At 48.1% G+C, this 24,379-nt stretch overlaps 1 protein-coding gene across 5 annotated transcripts in view; it reads right to left on the bottom strand.

Annotated features, from left to right (window-relative positions):
• Positions 1–24,379, bottom strand: part of celsr3 (cadherin, EGF LAG seven-pass G-type receptor 3) — a 99,960-nt gene that overhangs the window by 50,562 nt on the left and 25,019 nt on the right. For 3 of the 5 annotated variants that reach the window (XM_030347052.1, XM_030347300.1, XM_030347130.1), the window contains exons 3-12: positions 24,042–24,330; positions 13,007–13,232; positions 8,248–8,363; positions 7,933–8,021; positions 6,684–6,704; positions 5,451–5,608; positions 2,860–3,023; positions 2,413–2,538; positions 1,773–1,942; positions 754–939 (exon numbers count right to left, since the gene is read on the bottom strand). In XM_030347052.1, coding sequence (XP_030202912.1) covers positions 754–939; positions 1,773–1,942; positions 2,413–2,538; positions 2,860–3,023; positions 5,451–5,608; positions 6,684–6,704; positions 7,933–8,021; positions 8,248–8,363; positions 13,007–13,232; positions 24,042–24,330 — 1,545 coding nt within the window. The remainder of the gene's footprint in view (positions 1–753; positions 940–1,772; positions 1,943–2,412; positions 2,539–2,859; positions 3,024–5,450; positions 5,609–6,683; positions 6,705–7,932; positions 8,022–8,247; positions 8,364–13,006; positions 13,233–24,041; positions 24,331–24,379) is intronic. The other 2 variants (XM_030347211.1, XM_030347380.1) reach the window with 1 other exon arrangement.

Below are 24,379 nucleotides of genomic sequence, written 5' to 3'. Positions count from 1 at the left end.
CCAAGTGGTGTGTATGGGTCGCATGGTGGATACTGATAGAAGGAGGCTCTGTGATTGTATTGGTGTCTCAGGTCTCTACCTGTCAGATGGGCTTGACCTGACCTACATATATATATATATACATATACACATATATATATATATATATATATATATACACATATATATACACATATATATATGTACACATATATATATATTAGAGCTGTCAGTTAAACGCGTTATTAACGGCGTTAACGCAAACCAAATTTAACGGCGTTAAATTTTTTAACGCGCGATTAACGCAATTATTTTATAAAAAAAAAAAAAAAAAAACTTTTTTTTTTTTTGGCTCAAAACAAAGAAGCAGTAGCCTGACTGCTATGTTCAAATGACATTTGTTCAAAGCAGTCGTTTAATTGCACTATAGGCTCTTTTTTTGTATCGTCCTGTTTTGATCAGTGTATATGCCAATGTTGTTATCAATAAAAAATCATTTGCACAAGGCAAGCCGATGCACTTCACCACGTTAATAAGAGAATTAAAATGAGAAGAATTATGGGACAAAAAAATCAAGGGATATTTAGCATAGAAAAAGAATGTGCGATTAATCGCGATTAATTAGAGTTAACTATGACATTAATGCGATTAATCACGATTAAATATTTTAATCGCTTGACAGCTCTAATATATATATATATATATATATATATATATATATATATATATCTGCACACCCACACATCTCCCCGGTCCCCTTGTCCCGGGGCCTACCTGGTAGAGGCCAAAGTCCAGGCGTAGCGTGGCGACGTAACGCATCTCGCGGCCGCTCCGCACGTCCCTGAGCTCCAGCTGCAGGTCGTGCCAGCGGCCGTCCGCCACCAGGACCTGGTCCAGCTTCAGCCGCACGGGCCGGGTGGAGCCGCGGGTCACCGAGAACACCAGCTGACCGTTCACCACCTGGGGGGGGGGGGGGGGGGGGGGAAGAAAGGGGGGGGAGGGGGGAGGTAGGGAATGAGATAGTGGTTGGATGTGCCTCAGTGGAGTTTGAGTGTGTGTGTGTGTGTGTGTGTGTGTGTGTGTGTGTGTGTGTGTGTGTGTGTGTGTGTGTGTGTGTGTGTGTGTGTGTGTGTGTGTGTGTGTGTGTGTGTGTGCATGTTGAGAGAAACTAAAAGCTGTTCCGAGGAGTGTGGTTCATTGAATCCTCCATAACTAAACGCGCTGCTAGGTCGTTACTCAGTCTCTGCTTTGAGACTGAACGCACCGTACGGACTCAGCCCAGCGGCTAATGAGCAGAAAACAAAGACTGGCTTTCTGAGGTGGGAGGAATCCTGACTGAAGTACAGACAGAGAACTGCAGTGTCTCACCGGGACGCGGGATCAGAAAGCATTCCTGATCTTCTCAAGGTCAGGATGATATTGTAAGGCGAGTCTTCGTGAGTTTTTGAGAAAGATAAAATATCATAACATAATGGTCCTCGAATCAAGGACATGCACCCAAGTGGGTGTGTGTATGTGTGTGTGCATTTGTCCTTGTGTGCATGTGTGAGTGTGTGTATGTGCGCGTGTGTGCGCTTGTGCATGTGTGTGCGTGTGTGTTTGTGCACGTGTGTGAGCTTCTGCATGTGTCTGTGTCTGTGTCTCTGTGTGTGTGTGTGTGTGTGTGTGTGTGTGTGTGTGTGTGTGTGTGTGTGTGTGTGTGTGTGTGTGTGTGTGTGTGTGTGTGTGTGTGTGTGTGTGTGTGTGTGTGTGCATATGTGCTTGTGTAAGTGTGTGTCTTTATCTTTATTCACCTGGAACAGCAGACTGGTGTACTGGCCCGCCTGGGCCTGTAGCAGGGTCCCGTCACGGGCCCTGGTCCGGAACACCATACCCAGGTACCAGGGGGTGGAGATGGTCACGTCGTTCTTCAGGTCCCACCAGAGGGCGCTGTTTCCAAGGAACCGGTGGGCATGGCGCATGGCTGCAAGGAGAACGAAAAACGTACAAATTAGACAGATTAGTGATACGAATATAGCAAGACTGGAAACAATCGCTTGTTCCGATTGGCTCAAATAAGTGCAAGAGGTTTCCGCGACTAGGTTATTATTATTATAATCTTGCTAATGCTAACTCTTTAAAGTTTTGTCATTCTTTAGGCAGGTGAACGAACCATTCATGTTAGTTGATATAGATTATGTTCACTCATAACAACGCGCTTTGACTTGTGTGCTGACCTGCATGACCAGAGAGTACATGCAGGTTTTAGCTAGCACTTTGGAGCTCGTCAATAATTCATCGTTTGACCCTGCCCTCGCTACTCTCTGTCGACGGCGGCAACCCAAATTAATATTTACGAGGTTTGCTTTTATCTTTATCGGACCTGTATAAAGCGAACAGCCACGATAGGGGGGCCTTTCAATCCCGACTGAAGCCCTTGTAGGATTGACTCACCATGGCTGCAGTCCTTTCCTCCGAACCCCAGGGGGCACTCACAGGAGAAGGTCTCCCAGCTGTCGCTGCAAGTTCCTCCGTTCTGGCAGGGGTTGGACTTACAGAAAGGTAGCTTCGCGCTGCAGCCTATCAGACCGAAGAAGAAGTAGGGCGATGAGCACAACAATGAGTCACAGGGAGAGACAGGGAGAAAGAACGAAAGAGAGAGAGCGAGAGAGCGAGAGAGAGAGACAGATAGACCGACAGACAGACAGAGAGATGGGGAGCGAGAGTGCGAGAGAGAACAAGTGAGAGTCAGACAGAGTGAAAGCGAAAGAGCGAGAGAGCGAAAACGATGGGAGCAAAGCGAGAGAGCGAGAACATGAGAGATTGAGAGCGAGAAAGAGCAAAAGGGAGAGAGCGAGCGAGAAAGAGAGAGAGGGAAGTCTGATCATGTAAAGCCCTGACCAGGGACGGTGCCGTTGTTGGCGATGAAGGCCGCCAGGTCCAGAGGCTTGCTATCCACGTGGAGGTCCTTCATGCAGCCAATGAACTCCCTTGCCCCGAACGGGAAGTTGTCCGGCACGTTGGGGACCCCACCCAGGAACAAGGGGCCCGTCAGATCCAGGGACCTGTGCAGGCAAACGGGGGACGGAGGGAGAGAGCGAGACAGAGAACGGGTCAGAGCAAGACAAAGTCAGCAAGTTACTGACCTCAAGCTCTTCAAATGACAGAGGTGTAGGTTAGTAAAGCTCAAGCTGTAGGGCTGTGTATGAATATGTTGCTTACTAGAAAACCCCATATAGACGCATCAACATTAATGAAGGATGATTTATACTATAAATAGTATGATGAATATGGAAAAGAGAAAGAATTGGAAGAAATGGGAGGGGGAGATTTATGGAGATTAGGTTTTTGGATGAGGAGCCAGAAACATGTGAATCAAGATGAATTACCATAAAGGAGAATAAATAAATACACAAATTAATGAATTCATTAAATGCAGTAAATAATTGATGGCAACAAGTGTTGGCATTTTCACCTCCCAAGCCCTTCACTTAAAAACTAAAATTGCAATGAGGACTTTTAGCAGGAGATGAAATCCCTTGCTAATATTTAATCTGCTAAACTGACGTGGACCACCAGTCAGTTCAAAGAAAACTATTACAAAGGGAGAGAGCGAGTGAGAGAGTTAAAGGAGTAGAGAGGGGGAAAGAGAGATAGAGTGGGAGAGAGCAAGTGAGAGGGACAGAAACAGAGAGAGAGTGTGAGAGAAGAAGAGAGAGAGGATGAGAAGAGAATGAGAGAAAGAGCTTCAGAGGAGAAGAAGGAGCATGTGAGTGTGAGAAGGAGGAAGGGAGAGTTATAGCGAGAGCGAGAGAGTTATAGCGAGAGCGAGAGAGCGAGAGCGAGAGCGAGAGAGAGAGAGAGAGAACTAGAGGGTTGAGCGACTGAACAAGCAGCAGGGTATTCCAGAGTTCCAGTGCTCTGTCTCTTTGATCAGCTCCCCCTCCCTCAACCCTGCTGGCTGCTGACACATCACATCCAACCAGCTGACACACGTCAACACACAGTGAGCATGTGTGTGTGTGTGTGTGTGTGTGTGTGTGTGTGTGTGTGTGTGTGTGTGTGTGTGTGTGTGTGTGTGTGTGTGTGTGTGTGTGTGTGTGTGTGTGTGTGTGTGTGTGTGTGTGTGTGTGTGTGGTTTACAAAGAGCTGTGTTGAGCCCTCTTGTGTGAGGTATTGCAGATATACTTTTCTCAATGCCAATACTGGATACTGTGTCGGATATGTCTCGCAGGAAAAAGGGGACGAACACAGCACAGAGTGTTTTGTCGCAGACAGACACAGCGTCAGAGACACAGACTCAGACAGATAGAGACAGAGATATACAGAGAGCCGGACAGTTCTAAAGACAAACAGACAGACAGATATCTACCGACAGACACCCACGTTTTTATCCAAAGTGACTCACAACCATTCATACATACATTCACACACCGACGGCGGAGTCAAACATGCAAGGCGACAGCCAGCTCGTCGGGAGCAGTTAGGGTGAGGTGTCTTGTTCACAACCTTCCAGTTACAAGTCAACCCGCTCTTCCTCCTGAGCTAAGCCGACAGACAGACAGACGACAGACATATAGACAGATATATCTACAGGTTGACAGACAGACAGCTATATCCACAGACAGACAGACAGCTATATATACAGACAGTCAGACAGATAGATATATCTACAGACAGACAGACAGACCACTATATCACAGACAGAGAATTATATCTCCAGACAGACGGACAGCTATATCTCCAGACAAACAGAAAGACAGACAGCTATATCTCGAGACAGACAGACAGACAGCTATATCGACCCACAGATGGACAGCTATATCTCCAGACAGACAGACAGACGGCTATATTTCCAGACAGACAGAGAGCAATATATCTCCTGACAGACAAACAGACAGCTATGTCTCCAGACAGACGGACAGACAGCTATGTCGACACACAGACAGACAGCTTTAGCTCCAGACAGACAGACAGCTATATCTCTACACAGACAGCTATATCTCCAGACAGACAGAGAGACAGCTATATCTCCAGACAGACATACATCTATATCTCCAGACAGACAGGCAGACAGCTATATCTCCAGACAGACAGACAGCTATATCTCCAGACAGACAGCCAGACAGCTATATCTCCAGACAGACAGACAGACAGACAGACAGACAGACAGACAGACAGCTATATCTCCCGACAGAGAGACAGCTATATCTCCAGACAGACAGACAGCTATGTCTCCAGACAGACAGACAGCTATATCTCCAGACAGACAGACAGACAGCTATATCTCCAGACAGACAGACAGACAGACAGACAGACAGACAGCTATATCTCCAGACAGAGAGACAGCTATATCTCCAGACAGACAGACAGCTATGTCTCCAGAGAGACAGACAGACAGCTATAGCTCCAGACAGACAGACAGACAGCTATATCTCCAGACAGAGAGACAGCTATATCTCCAGACAGACAGACAGGTGAGCAGGGCCTACTTCTTGCTGCTGGTCTGCTGGCCCTGGGCGGCGCAGGTGTAGTTCCCCAGCTGCGGGCCGAAGCGCAGCGACACGGCCGTGTCACAGTCGTCCACGCTCACCACCGCCACCTTCTCGTCCGACGGACCCTGGGGCTCGCCGCTGGAGCTGCGCCGGGGCTGGGGGGGGCCAGGCACACGGGAGAGGGTGAGCACACGCAGCTACACACACGCACGTACACACACAAGTACACACACAGGAACTGAAGATCGCTGATCCATAAAATACCATTTCTGTGTATTTTATTTTGTCATCTCAGTCCCTTTATGGCTGAAGGGATCGGACCACATGACCAGAATAATTAAGTGAATCTGGCCCTGTGATTCTCAATTAGCAGAGCAAGGAATTAAGAGGGCCTGGGGTTAGGGGTGCGATCGCCCCAGGAGCGTCGGTGTTAATAATGTATGCACAACGAGGTAAAACGCTTTGAATTAGCGCGCCTGCTGACTGCATGTATTACAATACATTAGATTGACCCGCTCCTTCACAAAGACTGTGTACATAGCTGTCTATTGTGTCTGAGCCATCTTGATATTATATTACCAGGATTTGATTGGATGTTTTCTTTATAAAAGATCCATTCAGCCACAGAGAGATGTTCTGACAAATTTCGGAGCAAAGATGCAAATAGAAACGCAAATCAAGTCAGAGGAATCAGAAATCAATGCCAGCTAATCCATTAAGGACTTCATTAAAAACGCATGCAGGAAGAGTTGCCACTAAATGTCAATAGTCAAAACCAGCCAGGGACACTGATCTTTTCAAGAATAACTGAACATAGCAGAGCTCGAATTAAGTAGGCTTAAATATAACACAGCTCGAATTAAGCAAGTTTAGTAGAACATATCCACAACCAAAATAATCGACATAGACCGCATGCAAGGGGAGTAATTCCATAGAAGGTGCTCTGGGTTCTACTTTGAGCTCACAAACAGACAGAGCTAAGAGGAGCACTGTAGCACACGCATACAGCAACACAGAACACTTCAGATAACTATGTTAGTGAGGACAGCCTGGAGTTCAAACCGGGGTTAGAGGAGACTTTGGAGGTGGATTGCACTAAAATCTAATCACAGATTCCAGCAGGCATATCTCGTACCGTGATAGAGATATGGGGGGAGAAAGAGCGACAGACGGACAGAGAGAAAGACAGACACGACAGATATGTACCCCCTGGTAAACACACATACTCACATAGCGACCTATAGTACTGGGCTGAAGAAAATGAAAAAGAGTGATGGATTAAATTAAACAAGAAACTGTGTGAGAAACATATGTAACAAAAGGCAAATGTGATGCAATGGGTATTTACTAGTCTTTGATGGAGTGTGTATGTTGCGTGATGCAGTGTGTATGTGGTGTGCTGCAGTGTGTATGTGGTGTGATGCAGTGTGTATGTGGTGTGATGCAGTGTGTATGTGGTGTGATGCAGTGTGTATGTACTGTGATAGAGTGTGTATGTAGTGTGATGCAGTGTGTATGTACTGTGATAGAGTGTGTATGAGGTGTGATGCAGTGTGTATGTATTGTGATGCAGTGTGTAGTTTTCATTACAGCGATTTAATGGTGCAAATAATACATTGGCAAAGCAAAAAGCTGTCGATGTGTTGAAAGAAGCAAGCTAAAACAACACGATTAAAGAATAAATCATGAATTAAATAATAACTGCACTTCTGTGATTAAACATAATATGAAATAACGTAACATTCAGCCAAGCAAAGTGATTGAAAGAAATATAGTAATTGCCAACAGATACCCATACGCATATGCATGTACGTATGAAAAACACACACACTAACCGGGTGTCACGCGATTTCGTGCTCATGCGCACAAACGTTAATCTGTGCGCATCGTGTCCCAGATCACGTTTGTCCGACTTTTTTAGTGCTGCACAGAACGAAATGTAAACCAATGCATTCTGAATGGGAGCGTTCTACGACAATTAACGTCGTTTTTGAGGAGGTCTGCTTACAAATCAGAAATGACAAACATATATGTATGACATATAAATAACTAGATAATAATATATACAGATATATAACTAGAGGGTGCACTGTACTATCTGCGCTCACCCCTTCTGAAGCTTCTCTCTCTCTCGCTCTCTCTCTCTGTCCCTCCCTTTCTCTCTTTCTCTCTCTCATTTCGTTTTGTGGAGCACGTCAATTGTCGGAGAACGCTCCCATTCAGAATGCATTGGTTTACATTTCGTTCTGTGTAGCACTAAAAAAGTCGGACAATCGTAATCTGGGACACGATTCAATAGATTAATAACGTTTGTGCGCATGAGCACGAAATCGTGTGATACCGGGTTGCACACACACACACACACACACACACACACACACACACACACACACACACACACACACACACACACACACACACACACACACACACACACACACACACACACACACACACACACACAGATGTGTGCAGTCACCTTATTGTAGTAGTGGATGTGGACGGTGTGCCACTCTCCATCACTCACCCCACCCGGTAGGAAGGGGCTCACCTGAGTGGACAGCTCCCCTGGAGGCATACAGTCACGCGGAGAGACAGGCGTACAGACCGTGTTAATACCCTCAGGAGAAGATTCAGGTAGACGGCTAGATCGATCGAAGTTGCACGAAAAAACTGGTCGTGATACACACGGACACAATCCATTTAAAATCTATTACAGTCATCCAAGCATTATCATGCATATCTTATACACTGTATCTCATTAGTCCACACACAGACACACGCACACACACACCTGTAGAGTACTTCAGCATCACTTGTCCATCCTGTATCTCCAGAGCGATGAAGTCGTGTTTCTCGTTGAAGCGTCCGTTGTAAAACAGGAGCCCGTTGCTCTCCAGGGTGGCGAAGCTGTAACATGCAAATACACACACACACACACACACACACACACACACACACACACACACACACACACACACACACACACACACACACACACAGAGAGACAATAAATACACTAGTAGTCATGCATACAGTAGTTTCAAACAATTTCATGCATCCACAAATCCTCAACATCCCGTTAATCCCAACAGACTCCCTGAAGGTTAATGTCTGAGTCATCTTTGATACCAAGATGTTGCTACACAGCAGCAGAACAACAACATAACCCCACCTTCTCTACAAGAACATCCAAACCAGAGTCGTTTTAGCGGAGCAGCAACGGAGGTCATTAGGTTAAGCTAATTAGCATTGCATTTGGTGTCCGCTGTGTATTGCTGTGGTCAGGCCCTGGGCTAAACAGCTACAAGTACATTAGCATAGCTTGGCATTAGTCTAGACTCTAATGTATTTCTGAGTTCACCGTGGCCTCCTTTTTACAAAGCTATGCCCTGGGGACTAGCTGGGGCTAAGGCTAGCGTGTTTATATGCACAGGAATCAAAGCACTGACGGGCCTATTTGATACTACCCCCAGATATTAAGTTATCTTCCCAAGCAATAACACGCCAAGGAGATCCCAGTGAAGAGTCAAACACTTACACTGGCTTGCTGGTCACAACCCAACTAATGAGTGGTAAACATGTTAGCTTTCCATTGAGGTAAAACGTTTTTTTTCTTTAAACCCGAGGTAGGCGAAAGTACTTTAAGAGTACTTTTTCAAGTTAGATTTCCAGCTTTGTGTGTGCATTACTTTATAACGGTAATTTTATTTCAGGGGAACTACCTTTAACTTGAATGAATTAGGATGGACTCGTACTCACCCCCTGATGTTAAAGTCAGAGCTAAAACAGCAGCTAAGACCAACAACAGCACTCCCCAGTTGTGCATAAAAGATAATCAACATAGACAGCAGACTGACAGCCGGCTATAATGGGACATGATCTATCTCTCACAAAGCCAAACCCAGAAGCTAAGCTAAGCTTGGCTAGCATTCAGAGCTAAAGGCTCATAGTTAAATAACCCAGAATAGCGCCTGGCATACAATGAAGAGTGTCACTGGGTGCTATATTTAGTCTTTTATTGAATTTGGGGCATGAGCGACTGAACAAGGCAATAAAATGAGTGGCGTTCAGTGTTATTCCGACGAGATCAAGATATCAAGATCCCTCCAAAGATTTTGTTATTTATGAAGCAAGACATTGATGATAACCATTATGTGTGCTAGCTTAACACGACATTAAAGCTGGTGAATACTGTATATTCCTTATATAACGACTAAAATAGGGATTTGAACGAGCAACCATTAGGTCACGTTGGTTTCTGCTGCAAACTCACCCACATCAGCCATAAATCCTGGTTCCTGTGGATCTAATCCTGAATGTAGTCAAGTGAGGTTTATAATTTTAAGCCATCCCAGTTACAGTCTCTCTGGGAGTCAAACCCTCACACTCTGATGTTTGACAGTGCTTCCTACACACCCTTAAACCCCAGTTTCCGGCTCAACTATTCTTTAACCAAAGCCGTCTACAGATACTAACCATCGCCAGGTTTATATTCCAGTCTCATGAGATGCTGCAACTTGGTTATTTTCCGTCAAATAATAAAGACCATTACATCGTGACCTGTCATAGGAGCCAATTCTAACGATCTCAACATCAGCCCTGGGGTTGGTCACCTTGGCAACTATCATAGCACCATAAAATCTCCCATGGCAACCACTACATCAGGTGGCAAACCGCCACTGTGGATGTCCATTCCAGATTGGAAGACTGCTTGTGAAGTCAAGAGGTGAGGATGGGAGACAGAGAAAGAGAGGAGGGGAACTCTGTGGTCTAGGTGTTCCTAGTTAGAGCGTGTACACAGTAATGCTGTTTCAAGACGGATTACCAACAGGTGCTGACAAACTGAAGACGATGTCTGGGAGAAAGTCATTTTCGCCTAACGAGCCACTGCTCCGATCCAATTAAGACATCCAATTACTTCGTCCGCCATCGCAGCCTCAACACATGGTGACTCCAGCCAATTTAGATTTTAGGTAAAAAACGTATATTGACTTGCTTTTCTGGGATAGTGTAACGGGCACGATTGAATGAGAATAGCATCTCCACTGTGACCTATATCGATGAAAACAATCGTTCTCTCACTACTGTGCAGAGAGATAGGATCAACTCACTTCCATCATAGATTTCATTCCACATTCATATCTTGTTTTCCTCACAAAACAATACATCAACTCCCAGGAAGGGAGCTGCTATTGTCGATTGTGCATTTCATACGAACGGAGAAGGTAAAATGTACAGAGCAGGGGTTGTGAGCAGGGGAGAGAGAGAGAGAGAGACAGAGAGAGATAGAGAGAGGGAGAGGGACAGAGAGAGAGAGAGAGAGAGAGAGACAGAGGGAGACACAGAGAAAGACAGAGAGATTAAGAGAGAGAGGGAACGAGAGAGAGAGAGGGAGAGGGAGAGGGAGAGGGAGAGAGAGAGAGAGAGAGAAAGAGCGAGGGAGAGAGAGAACAAGTGATAGCCAGACAGAGTGAAAGCGAGACCGAGAGAGAGAGAACGAGAGCGAAAGCGAGATGTGTGGCGAGTAATGGAGGACGAACGGAGCGCATTGGCGGAGCCAGAGAAGTATAAAGAGGATTGATTGAGTTCTAGATCTAGAGATGGACGGCAGGAACGGGGAAGAGATTCCAGCTGAATTGAACGAAGGAAGTGAAGGTTGACCCTCTGTAACTGTAATCGTGCCGGCAGCAGAGTGGTTTAAACAGGATCTCCAGGAGGATCAGATTGCAGTTAACCGGAGGAAGCCTTAAAGACGACGCTGATGTGATTCTGACTTCTTCAGGTCCGGATGGCGTTTCACCAAAGAGCATCCCCACAGAGCCAGTCAGAGGGAGCCGAAGGATCCACCGCAGTGAGCCAGACTAATCGGATCGCAGATCAGAGAGTACGCCATTATGAGGAGCGGTGACGCATGCAAAGACATTTCCGAAATCCCACAGCTTCCTTCTGAAGGAAAACTTCCTTCGGTGTGTACCCAGACATGATCGAGCAGCGCAGAAGAGGAGCGAGGCCTCACCACTGCATCACTACACTGTCCTGCCCCACCCTCCCAACACATTGGGACCCCTAACTTGTTAGAGAACGATGAAAATAACAACATTTATACTTGCTGATATAAGCTGTGCCTTAACTCGCACATTGGTGCGACTCAAATTGTGTGCAAACCGTTTACTTAATTACCAGATTTATATTTGGTTCGTTTTTTACATTTATTAGGTATTCACTATCACCGTTTTAATAGTTTAATTGTAACATCTTAACAGCCGTATGAACCCAGCTCATCTCAGGAGAACCACCACCTAGACCCACTCCTCCCCCCTTCCTCCTCCCTCCCTCCCTCCACCCTCCTCCTCCCTCCCTCCCTTTACCCTCCACCCTACCTCCTCCCTCTACCCTCCTCCCTCCCTCCTCCTCCCCCCTCCCTCCCTCTACCCTCCACCCTCCCTCCCTCTACCCTCCTCCCTCCCTCCTCCTCCCCCCTCCCTCCCTCTACCCTCCACCCTCCCTCCCTCTACCCTCCTCCCTCCCTCCTCCCTCTACCCTCCTCCCTCCCTCCTCCTCCCTCTACCCTCCTCCCTCCCTCCTCCTCCCCCCTCCCTCCCTCTACCCTCCACCCTCCCTCCTCCCTCTACCCTCCTCCCTCCCTCCTCCTCCCTCCCCCTCCCTCTACCCTCCTCCCTCCCTCCTCCTCCCTCCCCCTCCCTCTACCCTCCACCCTCCCTCCTCCCTCTACCCTCCTCCCTCCCTCCTCCTCCCCCCTCCCTCCCTCTACCCTCCACCCTCCCTCCTCCCTCTACCCTCCTCCCTCCCTCCTCCTCCCTCCCCCTCCCTCTACCCTCCACCCTCCCTCCTCCCTCTACCCTCCTCCCTCCCTCCTCCTCCCCCCTCCCTCCCTCTACCCTCCACCCTCCCTCCTCCTCCCCCCTCCCTCCCTCTACCCTCCACCCTCCCTCCTCCCTCTACCCTCCTCCCTCCCTCCTCCTCCCTCCCTCCTCCCTCTACCCTCCTCCCTCCCTCCCCCTCCCTTTACCCTCCTCCCTCCCTCCTCCTCCCTCCCCCTCCCTCTACCCTCCTCCCTCCCTCCTCCTCCCTCCTCCCTCCCTCTACCCTCCACCCTCCCTCCTCCCTCTACCCTCCTCCCTCCCTCCTCCTCCCCCCTCCCTCCCTCTACCCTCCACCCTCCCTCCTCCCTCTACCCTCCTCCCTCCCTCCTCCTCCCTCCCTCCTCCCTCTACCCTCCTCCCTCCCTCCTCCTCCCTCTACCCTCCACCCTCCCTCCTCCCTCTACCCTCCTCCCTCCCTCCTCCTCCCTCCCTCCTCCCTTTACCCTCCTCCCTCCCTCCTCCTCCCTCCCCCTCCCTCTACCCTCCTCCCTCCCTCCTCCTCCCTCCCTCCTCCCTCTACCCTCCTCCCTCCCTCCTCCTCCCTCCCTCCTCCCTCTACCCTCCTCCCTCCCTCCTCCCTCTACCCTCCACCCTCCCTCCTCCCTCTACCCTCCTCCCTCCTCCCTCCTCCCTCCTCCCCTCCACCCTCCCTGGGCCCGTACTCACGTGAGGGAGATGGAGAGGTGGAAGCGCTGCCGCAGCCCGTGGAACATGACGAAGGACTTGGGCGGGAAGGAGCGGGCGGTGACGGAGCAGTAAGGCCGCTCGTAGCCCCCGCCCGCCGGGCACTCGCAGCGGAACCCCCCGCCCGACAGCTCCCGGCACGTCCCCCCGTTACGGCACACGCCCGGGACGCAGCGGCCCCCCCGCCGGTCCACCTCACAGCGGTCCCCTGGAGAGTGAGAGGGGAGGGGGGGGAGAGGGGGGGGGGGAGGGTGGGAGGGAGAGGGGAAGGAGGGAGAGAGAGGGGGGTGAGGGGGAGAGGGCGGGGGAAGGGTAGAGAGGGGGGGAAGAGGAGGAGAGGGAGAGAGAGGGGGAGAGAGGAAGGGGGGAGGGTGGGAGGGAGTGGGGAAGGAGAGAGGGGGAGGGGGAGGGAGGAAGGAGGGAGGGTGGGAGGGAGAGAGAGGGGGAGGGGAGAGGGGGAGAGGGAGAGAGAGCGGGGGAGAGAGAGCGGGGGAGAGGGGGGAGAGAGGGGGGAGAGAGTGAGGGGGAAGGAGGGTGGGAGAGAGAAAGAGAAGTCAGTTCAACATAATCAACACATGGATCAGCTCAAAACAACACACAACACTTACTGTATCTAAATACACATACTTCATATGGATTCATTATTTTACCCTGGCCTGTGAATAAATCTGTACTTTTGTAAAATAGTGCCCTGAAAACCAGAGGCAAATTTCTTGCAGGCCTTTGTTTAAAACATGAAGCAGATTCAGATTTTGAGTATATCTATGCTATTCATTTAAGGGCATTTACCTCAGAAAATGTGGCAATCTCATAGGATTATCTGTGGGCTACAAAACCTTGTACTGTCTGTGATCTTTTCGTAATCCTTTCTAATCCTATACAGAATAAATGAGCCATTTTTATTCCTATTAATTATATACTGGTTGGTTTTTAGCTGTAAGTCTTGCTTCTCTATGGGAAAGGCACCAATAGATTGATAGAGTCCTACGTGTATGTACACCAATTAGCCAATTTTCTTTATTCAATATCATTCATAATGCCGCTCCTTTAATCAAGGAGTGTCTATGTTCTTTCATCTCACCTCTACAGAGGCTACTGTGCCAAGACAAGCTAGGATATAAATACCCCGCTAACGTAGCAGCTCAAAGGAATCATTATATCTGCTTTCATGTGTCATTTCTGTCCTGCAATTCTTAATCTAACATGATTAGAGAGCATGCTGCTTCCTTTCAGATACACCTGAGTATACTTGTTGAACTGTTCGACGGTGCAGGTAAAACATTAATCTCAGATGAGAAATGTGGGATACGGTTAGCTGGGGTTATTAGGTTTTCGTTTTTTTTTAAGGTAGCTAGCTAGTTGAATAGGTCTTTAAGGTTTTGTTATGGTTAGCTAGTTGAATAAGGTCTTTAAGGTTGGTTAGGGTTAGCTAGAGTTCAATATGGCTTCAGGGTTGGTTAGGGTTAAATAGGGTTTTTCATGCTTGGGAACGGTTAGAGTTGATTATATAGGGACAACGGTTAGCGTAGCTAGGTTTAACCCTTAGGTTAGGTATTAACACATAAGCTAAAATTACAGAAATTGCTAAATACATCACAGATATTTTCACTGTCCATCAAACTGTCAACAGGAGGCTGAAAGGACCCAGAGCTAAGTGTAAGTGTACCAACCGGGTATCTGACAGTGGTTTATCCATCAGAAGGATGAAATCCCTGAAATCGGCTTCTCTATCGATCGGCCTGAAACAAAACTCTTAGAAGCATCATGGTTCCTTTGTTTTTGGAATTGTGTGTGTATGCGTGCGTGTGTGTGTGTTTGTGTGGTGTAGCCTTCAGGCTAACATGGCAGTGGGAAAGGAGAAAAAATATGTTTGCTTCCCTTGCTGTTGTTTCAGAGCTGTGTGGCGTCCAACACAGACACAGACACACACACACAAAAAAACACACACAACCAAACACCCACACAAACACACACACCCACAATACCTGCCTCCAAGGGAGGGTAAACAAAAATTTGGCTGCCAGTCAAAATCAACTGGAAGTCTGAAGCTTCTCCATAGAGACCGAACCACCACCCACGCATACACCGAAAACACACACACACACAGAAACCTACAGGCAGTTTGCTCCTTGAGACAACCAGGTTAAGGCACTTCTAAGGACACCCACAAACATTCACACACAGAAACGTCTCTCTTTATGACTCTTACACACATGCAAGGAGGCAGGGGCACTGACACCCTCAGACACACACACAATCTCACAGATCATTGGGATCATTCTGCTATTTTTTAAAACGCTCTAGGTTGTTCTGGGTATCTCTACAGCACACACACACACACTCTCACACTCATTAACACACACACACACACACACACACACTCTCTCACACTTAATCACACACACACACACACACACACACACACACACACACACACACACACACACACACACACACACACACACACACACACACACACACACACACACACACACACACACACACACACACACACACCAACTTGCCCATCTATCCCTCTTTCCAACCATCTGTCCATCAATCCACAGTCAGTCACAAAGGAAAACTCTCTCACTTTTTTTTCTCTCTCTTTTCCTTTGTCTGCAACTCCCGAAAACCAGTATTCCTTCTCATTAATATTTACATCAATAAACAGACATTTAAACTCATGAATTATGCGTCACCCAGTGTCACACACACATACATGCACACACACATATTATTCAAACAGACAGACAGTCTGACATATTGGCTAACGAAACAGACAAACAAGTAGATAGGGACAGACAGATGGACGGAAATATATATTGGCTGATCACACACAGAAAGACCGACATACATTATATATTAACTGACAGAGACCAGACAGAAAGGCGAACAGACATACATATATTGACTGATAACACAGAGAGAGAGGCAGACAGACAGACCGACAGAGAGAGAAAGACAGACAGACAGAGAGACATATATTGACTGATAAAAGACAGACGGAGAGGCAGATAGACAGACTGACAGAGAGAGAGACATGTATTGACTGATGAAAGACTGTGTTTACTGAAGAGGTGCTACTTGACCCCTCCAGAGCATTGAGACAGACAGGCTGTTCAGCAGACATGATGTCACCCCCCTTCAGCAGAGACCTGAGACACAGGCCTCCATTATTCTCATCTTACTGCTGCTACTCCTCACAGAGAACACACATACACACGCACACACACACACGCACACACACACACGCACACACACACACACACACACACACAGCCAACTTACTCACACAAAGAAAGACAGAGAAAAGGATTTAGGGAGAGCAGGAGGATAATTTGTGCATTTAGTGTCTTCAGTCGTATGTCCAGACCCACACACACGCACACCCGCACACGCACACACACACACACACACGCACACACACACACTCAGAGCCTTATGTCCGCACCCACAAACACACACAGATACATACAGAGTAGACACCATGCAGAGCCTTAGGTCCAGAAACACAGAGATACAGCGTAGACACTGCTCAGACTCGTGAAGCTCACTGCTCCACGAGTACTTACTTTGGCCTAGCCCTCATGCAGGAGAACATCAAGGTATAGGGAGCAAGGATGGGAGATTGGGAGGGACAAATTAAGGAACAAAAGGGGCTATGGAGAGGAGATGAGGAGACAAATAGAAAGGAGAGGAGATGAGGAGACAAGGAGAGTAGAGGACGACAGGAGAGGAGAGACAAGAAGATGAGGAGAGGAGAGGAGGAGGAGGAGAGGAGAGGAGGAGGCCAGAAGAGACAAAAATGAGGAGGATACGAGATGAAGAGACGAGAAGTGGAGGAGAGGAAAGGAGGAGCCAAGTAAAGATGAGGGAGAGGAGGAGTCAAATGGAAAGGAGAGATGAAGAGTATGGTATCTCTTATCTCCTCACCAGCTCTTCAACCGCCCTCTCAGTGCTTCCTCTCCCACTTGTTCGGCTTTCTCCTTGATTGTCTTTCCCCTCCTCCCACCCCCCCCCCCCCCCCCCCCCTCTCTCTCTACTCCCTCCCTCTCCTTCTCTTAGTAACAACCACAAGAGTCTCCCTCCTCTCTCCCTTTCTCCCTACCCTTGTCAGTCTTTTTCAGTCTGCCTTAATGCATTCACACGCCTTCATGACGCTGGATGTTTTATTCATCAAAGCCAAAGCCTCACCCTCTCTCTCCCTCTCGCTCTCTCTCTCTCCATCCCTCTCTCTCTCTCTCTCTCTGTACTTCTAGGGGTTGTGCGGGAGCACCGCACCCTCACCCACCTCACCTAACACAGAACATCCCCAGGGGCTCATACATTAGTACTCTCTTGTGTTCATTATCTCTCCCCTTCGCTCTCTCACTCTCTCATCTTCTCTCTCCGTCTCCCCATTCATCCTTCACCGCATCTCTCTCCCTCTCCCCTCCCTTCACATGTCTTGGTATTTGTTTGTCTATTTTTTCAATTTTCGAAAACATCCCAAAAATGTATTCACCCCAACGCCTGCAATCACGGTTCCTCCATCTCATCCGTTCTCCGGTCTCTCGCCAAAGCCACATTCCTCATTTCAGGTCGGCATTTTTCCGTTTCTCTCTCCAGCTCCTCTCTTGTTCTAGCCCTCGCTCACATCTTTTTTCCTTCACCCCACTGCGGCGACGCAGTCCACGCATGATAAAATCACCGTAATTAACCAAACAAGAGCCGCAGCCAGGAGGCCATGGCCACGCAGGATCCACCGTCACCAATCACATCTCTCACTCTGCTCCTCTTCTTTCATGGTTTTAAAGAGGGGGTTGGCGATTAAACCCCCCCCCGAATTGTGCCGCAGGGAACTAAGGGCGACCAAGGAAACACCCTGCCTCTCTCTCTTTCTCTCTCCCCCACCCTCCCCCTCATCCTCGGCAGAACTGCCGAAGATCCCTCGGGCAACAACACTTAACCCCCTAAGGATTGATTAGGGAGCACGTAGGAGACCCTCGGTAAGGGGAGAGATGGATGGGAGTGGGAGAGAGAGAGAGTGTGTGTGTGTGTGTGTGTGTGTGTGTGTGTGTGTGTGTGTGTGTGTGTGTGTGTGTGTGTGTGTGTGTGTGTGTGTGTGTGTGTGTGTGTGTGTGTGTGTGATGATTCAGTGAGTGTTAGTTTGTTTTAAGAATGGACTTTAACCTTTAAACGCAATTATCTCTCCCTGCAATAATGCTCTTGAAACAGGTAAACCTTCCCTCTCGGGCTCATACTGTCCCAACCCCCCCTATCTCTCCCTCCCCCTCTCCCTCCCTCCCCCTCCCTCGCAGGTTGAGTGGTCTTGTGAGCCCAGAGAGGTGCCTGGAGGTTCACCGTGTGTGCACAACCGTCGTCTGGACTACATCTCTTCATCCCCCCCGAAGCAACACAACCATTGGTTACAATGGCCCCAGACTGCCCTAGGAATGATGGGTAATGAGGTTCAAATTAAATGGAAATTAATCTTCTGCTGCGAAGTAGGACAAATTATGACAAAAAAAAAGTGTGTGTGTGTGTGTGTGTGTGTGTGTGTGTGTGTGTGTGTGTGTGTGTGTGTGTGTGTGTGTGTGTGTGTGTGTGTGTGTGTGTGTGTGTGTGTGTGTGTGTGTGTGTGTGTGTGTGTGTGTGTGTGTGTGTGTGTTTGTGTGTGTGTGTGTGTCACAGAGGGATGTGATAGAGACAAAGGTAGGGCTGCCTTATTTATTCCAAAATGTTTTCAGAAACATATGCCATCAGATGGAATCGAATCCATGCCCCCACCGCCCTCGTTCTCAATTTGTTTCTCCATCTCTTCCACTCACTCACACCAATAGAGAATTCCCTGCATCGCTTCCCAAAGTAATCACACCTTTGCTTACTGCCTCCATTCCTCTCCTCCTCACTCGCTACCTTTCCTCGCTTCTCTCCTCCGGTCCCCAATCTTATTTTCTCTCTCCTTCCTCCTCTCTCATTCGCTGTCCTCTCTCTCCCTCTCACCCTCCTTCTCTCCTCAACTCCTCTCTGTTTCACATCTGTTTGCTACCTCCCACTTAATGTCCAATGCGGCTCCAATCTTTGTCTTCTAAAAAATATGGTTGAAAACTGTGTTGCTTACAAAAGCAATCGTTTCACTGACTTCAGTGTTTTTCCTTCTCTGTGAATACAGAGAAGACAAATCATTTTAATAAAAATAATGCTAAACTCCCACTTGTTCAGTCTATCGCTCTATTCGGCTCCTTCTCATTGTCATTGCGTTGGTTATTGTGCGTATGCTGATCTAATCCCCTATGAACACTGGGCGTTTTGTTTGGACATGTTAGCTGTTCTTCCTCCTGGACCTCTAATGCTCAACGCTTCCCCGACCTATTTGGTTTGTTCTGGGTTTTACTTGTTCTGAGTTTCTTCCCTGATTGTTCCCTTTCCAATTTTTTTTACAGTTTCTGGAGGTCAGAACCGTCTAAGACGAACAACAAGTAGATGTAGCCGTGTGGGTTTTTAAAGTTTGTGCCACGCTTTGATGTGCACGTGAAAAGAAAAGCAGCGATTCTCTGTTTATCTTTGTAGTTGATAGTTTTGGTAGACTAACTTCATCCAACCCATGAAGCCTTGAGTATATTTTAAATCCCTCATGCTTAAATAAACTACCAGCTAAAAAATTAAACACATGTGTTACCTATCCTAGTATCCACAATGAAGACAGTCAAGGACAAACTAAAATTTTCGTAGCCTATTTAAACGGCACATAAGCAGTTCAGCACAGACACGCTCACAAGATGTGTTTCCTTATGTTAGATTCATTTTTTTACTGTACTTTTCTTTATATAGTCAAGCAGAAAACTACAGAAAATTTAACCACAGCATTTTGTATGAAATGTGCTTCACATATAAAGCGCCTTAATTGAACGACATGGAAAAGTTCTCTTTTCTGATTACCAATAGTTATGCTATTTTACCAATCGTTGAAATATTACAACGCTGAATGTAATGATGGCTAAAAGGTTTCAGCTATAGAGATGAGGGGGTCTTAAGTCCAATGCAGGAGTCTTAATTACTCCTTCCCAAGGAGCACTTTATAATTTATAGTCTCTTTAACGTAGAGCGCAGTGTGGTTAAAGGTGGAGAGTGACCTTGGAACACTGCGTGCGCAAATTACGCATTTATCGGTTTAATCCATTAATGGAGCCCACAGGCATGCAGGCAAAGTAACATTAAAATCAATCTCCTGGCCTCTCCAGTTATCACCGTAAGCGCTGCCTCCAACACGCCTAAGAGTCTTTCAATTGTTGCTAGGGAAACAGCGTTATAAACATGCCAAACAGGACAGACATCCGGCAAGTTCTCAATGCCTGATGTCTACACCATGCATAGATAACCCTCTACAATGCGTTTTGAGCCAGTGCAAATATCTACTCTGTATTACCGAACAAATATTTAATATTTTCTAGTATTTTTATATTTCGTCAATGAGCCACATTCTTATCTAAAGTGTCTTACAGCAACATGTTTTATTTTTTTACAATCATCAAAGGAGACATATTATGGTGTTTTCCTAACAAGTAAACATAGTAGCCGAGTTCTAGAAAACATTTTTTTTAAGCTGTTTGCTGGAAATAGCTTTTTAGGAAAAAAGATCTCGCCTACTGCTATTACCCTCTGTTTTAGTCCCTTCAGAATGCGCTGTTTCTGGTGTCTGTAGCTTTAATGCAAATAAGCTGCTGCACATTGACCAATGAGCTGTCAGACTGAACCACAGCATGGAGGAGAAGGGATTATTGCCGGTAGCGGACTCCTGGAGCTGTATCTATATCATATAATATAATAATAATGATAATAATATATATGGGTATTTATATAATATTATATCTTATATCACGGCCAAAAGCTATGTGCGCCTCGGATGATATGATGAATCATAAAGACTGTGTCTGACGTCTCTGGCACTTCCACAACAAGTAAAGACTCGTAGTGGGGGATATCTCGGCCATGGTTGAGAGGAATTGAGGGAAAGGAACTTTGGCCTTGACTCTCTGAAGTCCATGAACCGCGACATGGAGAAGAAAGGGATTGTACTCCGGGAGCTGAGCTGCAGGACTTGCCGCCGAGTTCCCATCGCCGGAGCTGCCGGACTGCCGCCGAGAACTACCCCCGCCGGACCTGCCAGCTTGGGCCGCAGTTCAGCTCCCGGAGTACACCGCCGGAGCTGCCGGACTGCCGCCGAAGCTTCAGCGGCAGTCCGGCGGGGCTAGCTTGGCGGCAGTCCGGCATTTCAGCTCCGGGAGTACAATCCCTTTCTCCTCCATGTCTCCTCCTCCGGACTGCCGCTGAAGCTTTGGCGGCAGTCCGGCAGAGAAAGGGATTGTACTCCCGGAGCTTAGCTGCAGGGCTACCGCCGAGTTCCCCCTGGTCGTCCGCTGGTCCACAAAATCTCAGCTTTGCTCTGATTGGAGGGGAGTTGGGAAGAGGGAGGTAATATTCAACTGTGCCCCCTTCCTACGTAGGAGGGGGCGCCGAAACGGACTCGCTCTTTTGGTAACTGTACCCTAAACAACATCCCACATCCCAGGAAAAGTGTTGTTTTCATAATATGTCCCCTTTAAGGAGAAGTTAGTCGTTAGCCATCTTGCCCAAGGGAGCTTATAGGTAGACTGTGGAAATTGGGGATTGAACCCAGAACCATATGATTGGGAGTCAAACAGCCGAACTATCAAACAGCATCCTTCACCCCTTACAGCACCGTGAATATCACGAGGAAAGGTTTACCGCGTCAGAATAAAAAGTCAGAGTTTAGTCAGAAAAAAACTTTGGACCAGAGAGGGAGTGGGAGAGCGCAGAGAGAGAAGACGGAACGTGATAGAGAAACCAACACGAAGGGCAAACTAATAAAGTTAGGAGAAGTCTCTGAGGTTTCTCTGTCTTGCAGAATCAGCTAACACTCCCCCCGCCTCTCCCTCTCCCTCTCTCACTCCATCCTGTCCGCCTTTCATCTCCTCTTCGCTTCCCTCTTTTTTTTCTGGAAGCTCATGCAGTTTCCATCATCTTCTTGCTTTAGAAATCTCTCTCTCTCTCCAAATTGTTTCGCTCTCGCTCTTTTCGCCTCAAGGTATTTATCTTTCATCATTCACCAGTTGTTTGTTCTCCTCTATTCTCGTCCCCCTCTCTCTCTCTCTTCTTCCCGGCTTACTGAACCAGCCCCAAGTCCACAAGGCCGTTACAACTCTCTCTCCAACTCTGTGCAGCCTTCACTTCCACATCTCACTCCCCCACACATCTCCTTCATTCTCTCCCTCCCTCCCTCCCTCTCCCCCTCTTTGGTTCTTCCTCTGTGTTCTCTCTCCCTCACTCCCATCTCTCTCCCTCCCCATCACATCTCCTTCATTCTCTCCCTCCCTCCCTCTCCCCCTCTTTGGTTCTTCCTCTGTGGTCTCTCTCCCTCACTCCCATCTCTCTCCCTCCCCATCACATCTCCTTCATTCTCTCTCTCCCTCCCTCTCCCCCTCTTTGGTTCTCTGAAGGATCTTTCTCTGACACTGTGAGGAAGATTCTCAACGAGATACACGGCAGTACACCTCATAGACAAGAGAGGTGGATCTGAGTCTCTGCTCAGGTATAATGAGGTGTGTGTTTGGATGCGTGTCTGTGTGTGCCTGTGCATGCTTTATTATTGATTGTGTGCTTGAATGCGCAGGCGAGATCGCACGGCTTCGCCCGTGCTGTGTGGCGTAGAGGAGCCCTGTGTTGTCGTTGCGGTAGGTTTGTCTTTGTTGTCGAGACCGCAAACGTTGTCTGACATGCATCACGTTGTGAGGAACAGCAGGAACACAGACAGTGCTCCTTCCTCTCTGCTTTGTGGAGGGGGCGGCAGTCATGTTGTGCACACTACAAAACATGGCTGTCATTTACCCCTTCCCAACTCATCCATGGTATTAAAGAAAAGTTGGACTGACCACTGTCAAAATGACATCAGATCAGCCGAACATAAGACCCCTCATGTGCGCCACAGTGGAGCCCAAATCTCTCAGGCGTGTGGTGGGTTTTGAGCATTGGCGAACCCCGGTGGGAATTGAACGCCATGCTCTGCTAGTCGAGCTAGGCTTGGATGCCTTCTGCCTCCAGTCGGTACCACTGACACATCAGCAGGGCAATCTAGGCCCGCACTAGGGCTCCCTCTCATCATTATGACTGTAACGCTGTATTCAAGGCCCGCACTAGGGCTCCCTCTCATCATTATGACTGTAACGCTGTATTCAAGGCCTGCACTAGGGCTCCCTCTCATCATTATGACTGTAACGCTGTATTCAAGGCCTGCACTAGGGCTCCCTCTCATCATTATGACTGTAACACTGTATTCAAGGCCTGAACTAGGGCTCCCTCTCATCATAACAGCCCTATCCATTGGACAACTAGGGTTCCCTCTCATGATAACAACTGTAACGTTGTATTCAAGGCCCGCACTAGGGCTCCCTCTCATCATAACAACCCTATCCATTGGATCACTAGGGCTTCCTCTCCTCATAACAACCCCACCTATTGGACAACTAGGGTTCCCTTTCATGATAACAACTGTAACGTTGTATTCAAGGCCTGCAGTAGGGCTCCCTCTCAACATAACAACCCTACCTATTGGACCACTAGGGTTCCCTCTCATCATGACCACTATAACGTTGAATTCAAGGCCTGAACAAGGGCTCCCTCTCATCATGACCACTATAACGTTGAATTCAAGGCCTGAACTAGGGCTCCCTCTCATCATAATGACTGTAACACTGTATTCAAGGCCTGAACTAGGGCTCCCTCTCATCATAATGACTGTAACACTGTATTCAAGGCCTGCACTAGGGCTCCCTCTCATCATAATGACTAACACTGTATTCAAGGCCTGACCTAGGGCTCCCCCTCATCATAATGACTGTAACACTGTATTCAAGGCCTGAACTAGGGTTCCCTCTTACCATAACAACCCTACCTATTGGACCCCCGGGGGGGGGGGGGGCCCTCTCATCAGGACCACCCTGGCCGTCAGACTCACCGGTGTAGTTCTCCCGGCAGATGCAGGTGTAGCCCCCCTCGGTGCGGGCGCACACGCCGCCGTTCAGGCAGGGGTTGGAGTAGCACAGGTTGATCTCCGTCTCGCAGTAGTCCCCGGTGAAGCCGGCGGGGCAGCGGCAGCGCAGGCCGGCGATGGGGTGGATGGGCCGGAACAGGATGGAGGGGGAGGAGATGAAGGGGGCGGAGCTGTTGAAGCGCAGCACGGAGATGCACTTCATGTAGTTCTGGCAGGGCTCGCGCAGACACACGTTGTCGTCGAACGGCAGGACCTACGTACGCACACACGGGGAAGAGATGGGGGGGGATTAATGGGGGTGG

Source organism: Gadus morhua, chromosome 1 (assembly GCF_902167405.1).
Source record: "Gadus morhua chromosome 1, gadMor3.0, whole genome shotgun sequence".
Taxonomy (NCBI): Eukaryota; Metazoa; Chordata; class Actinopteri; order Gadiformes; family Gadidae; genus Gadus; species Gadus morhua.
This window is presented reverse-complemented; position numbering and strand designations above follow the sequence as displayed.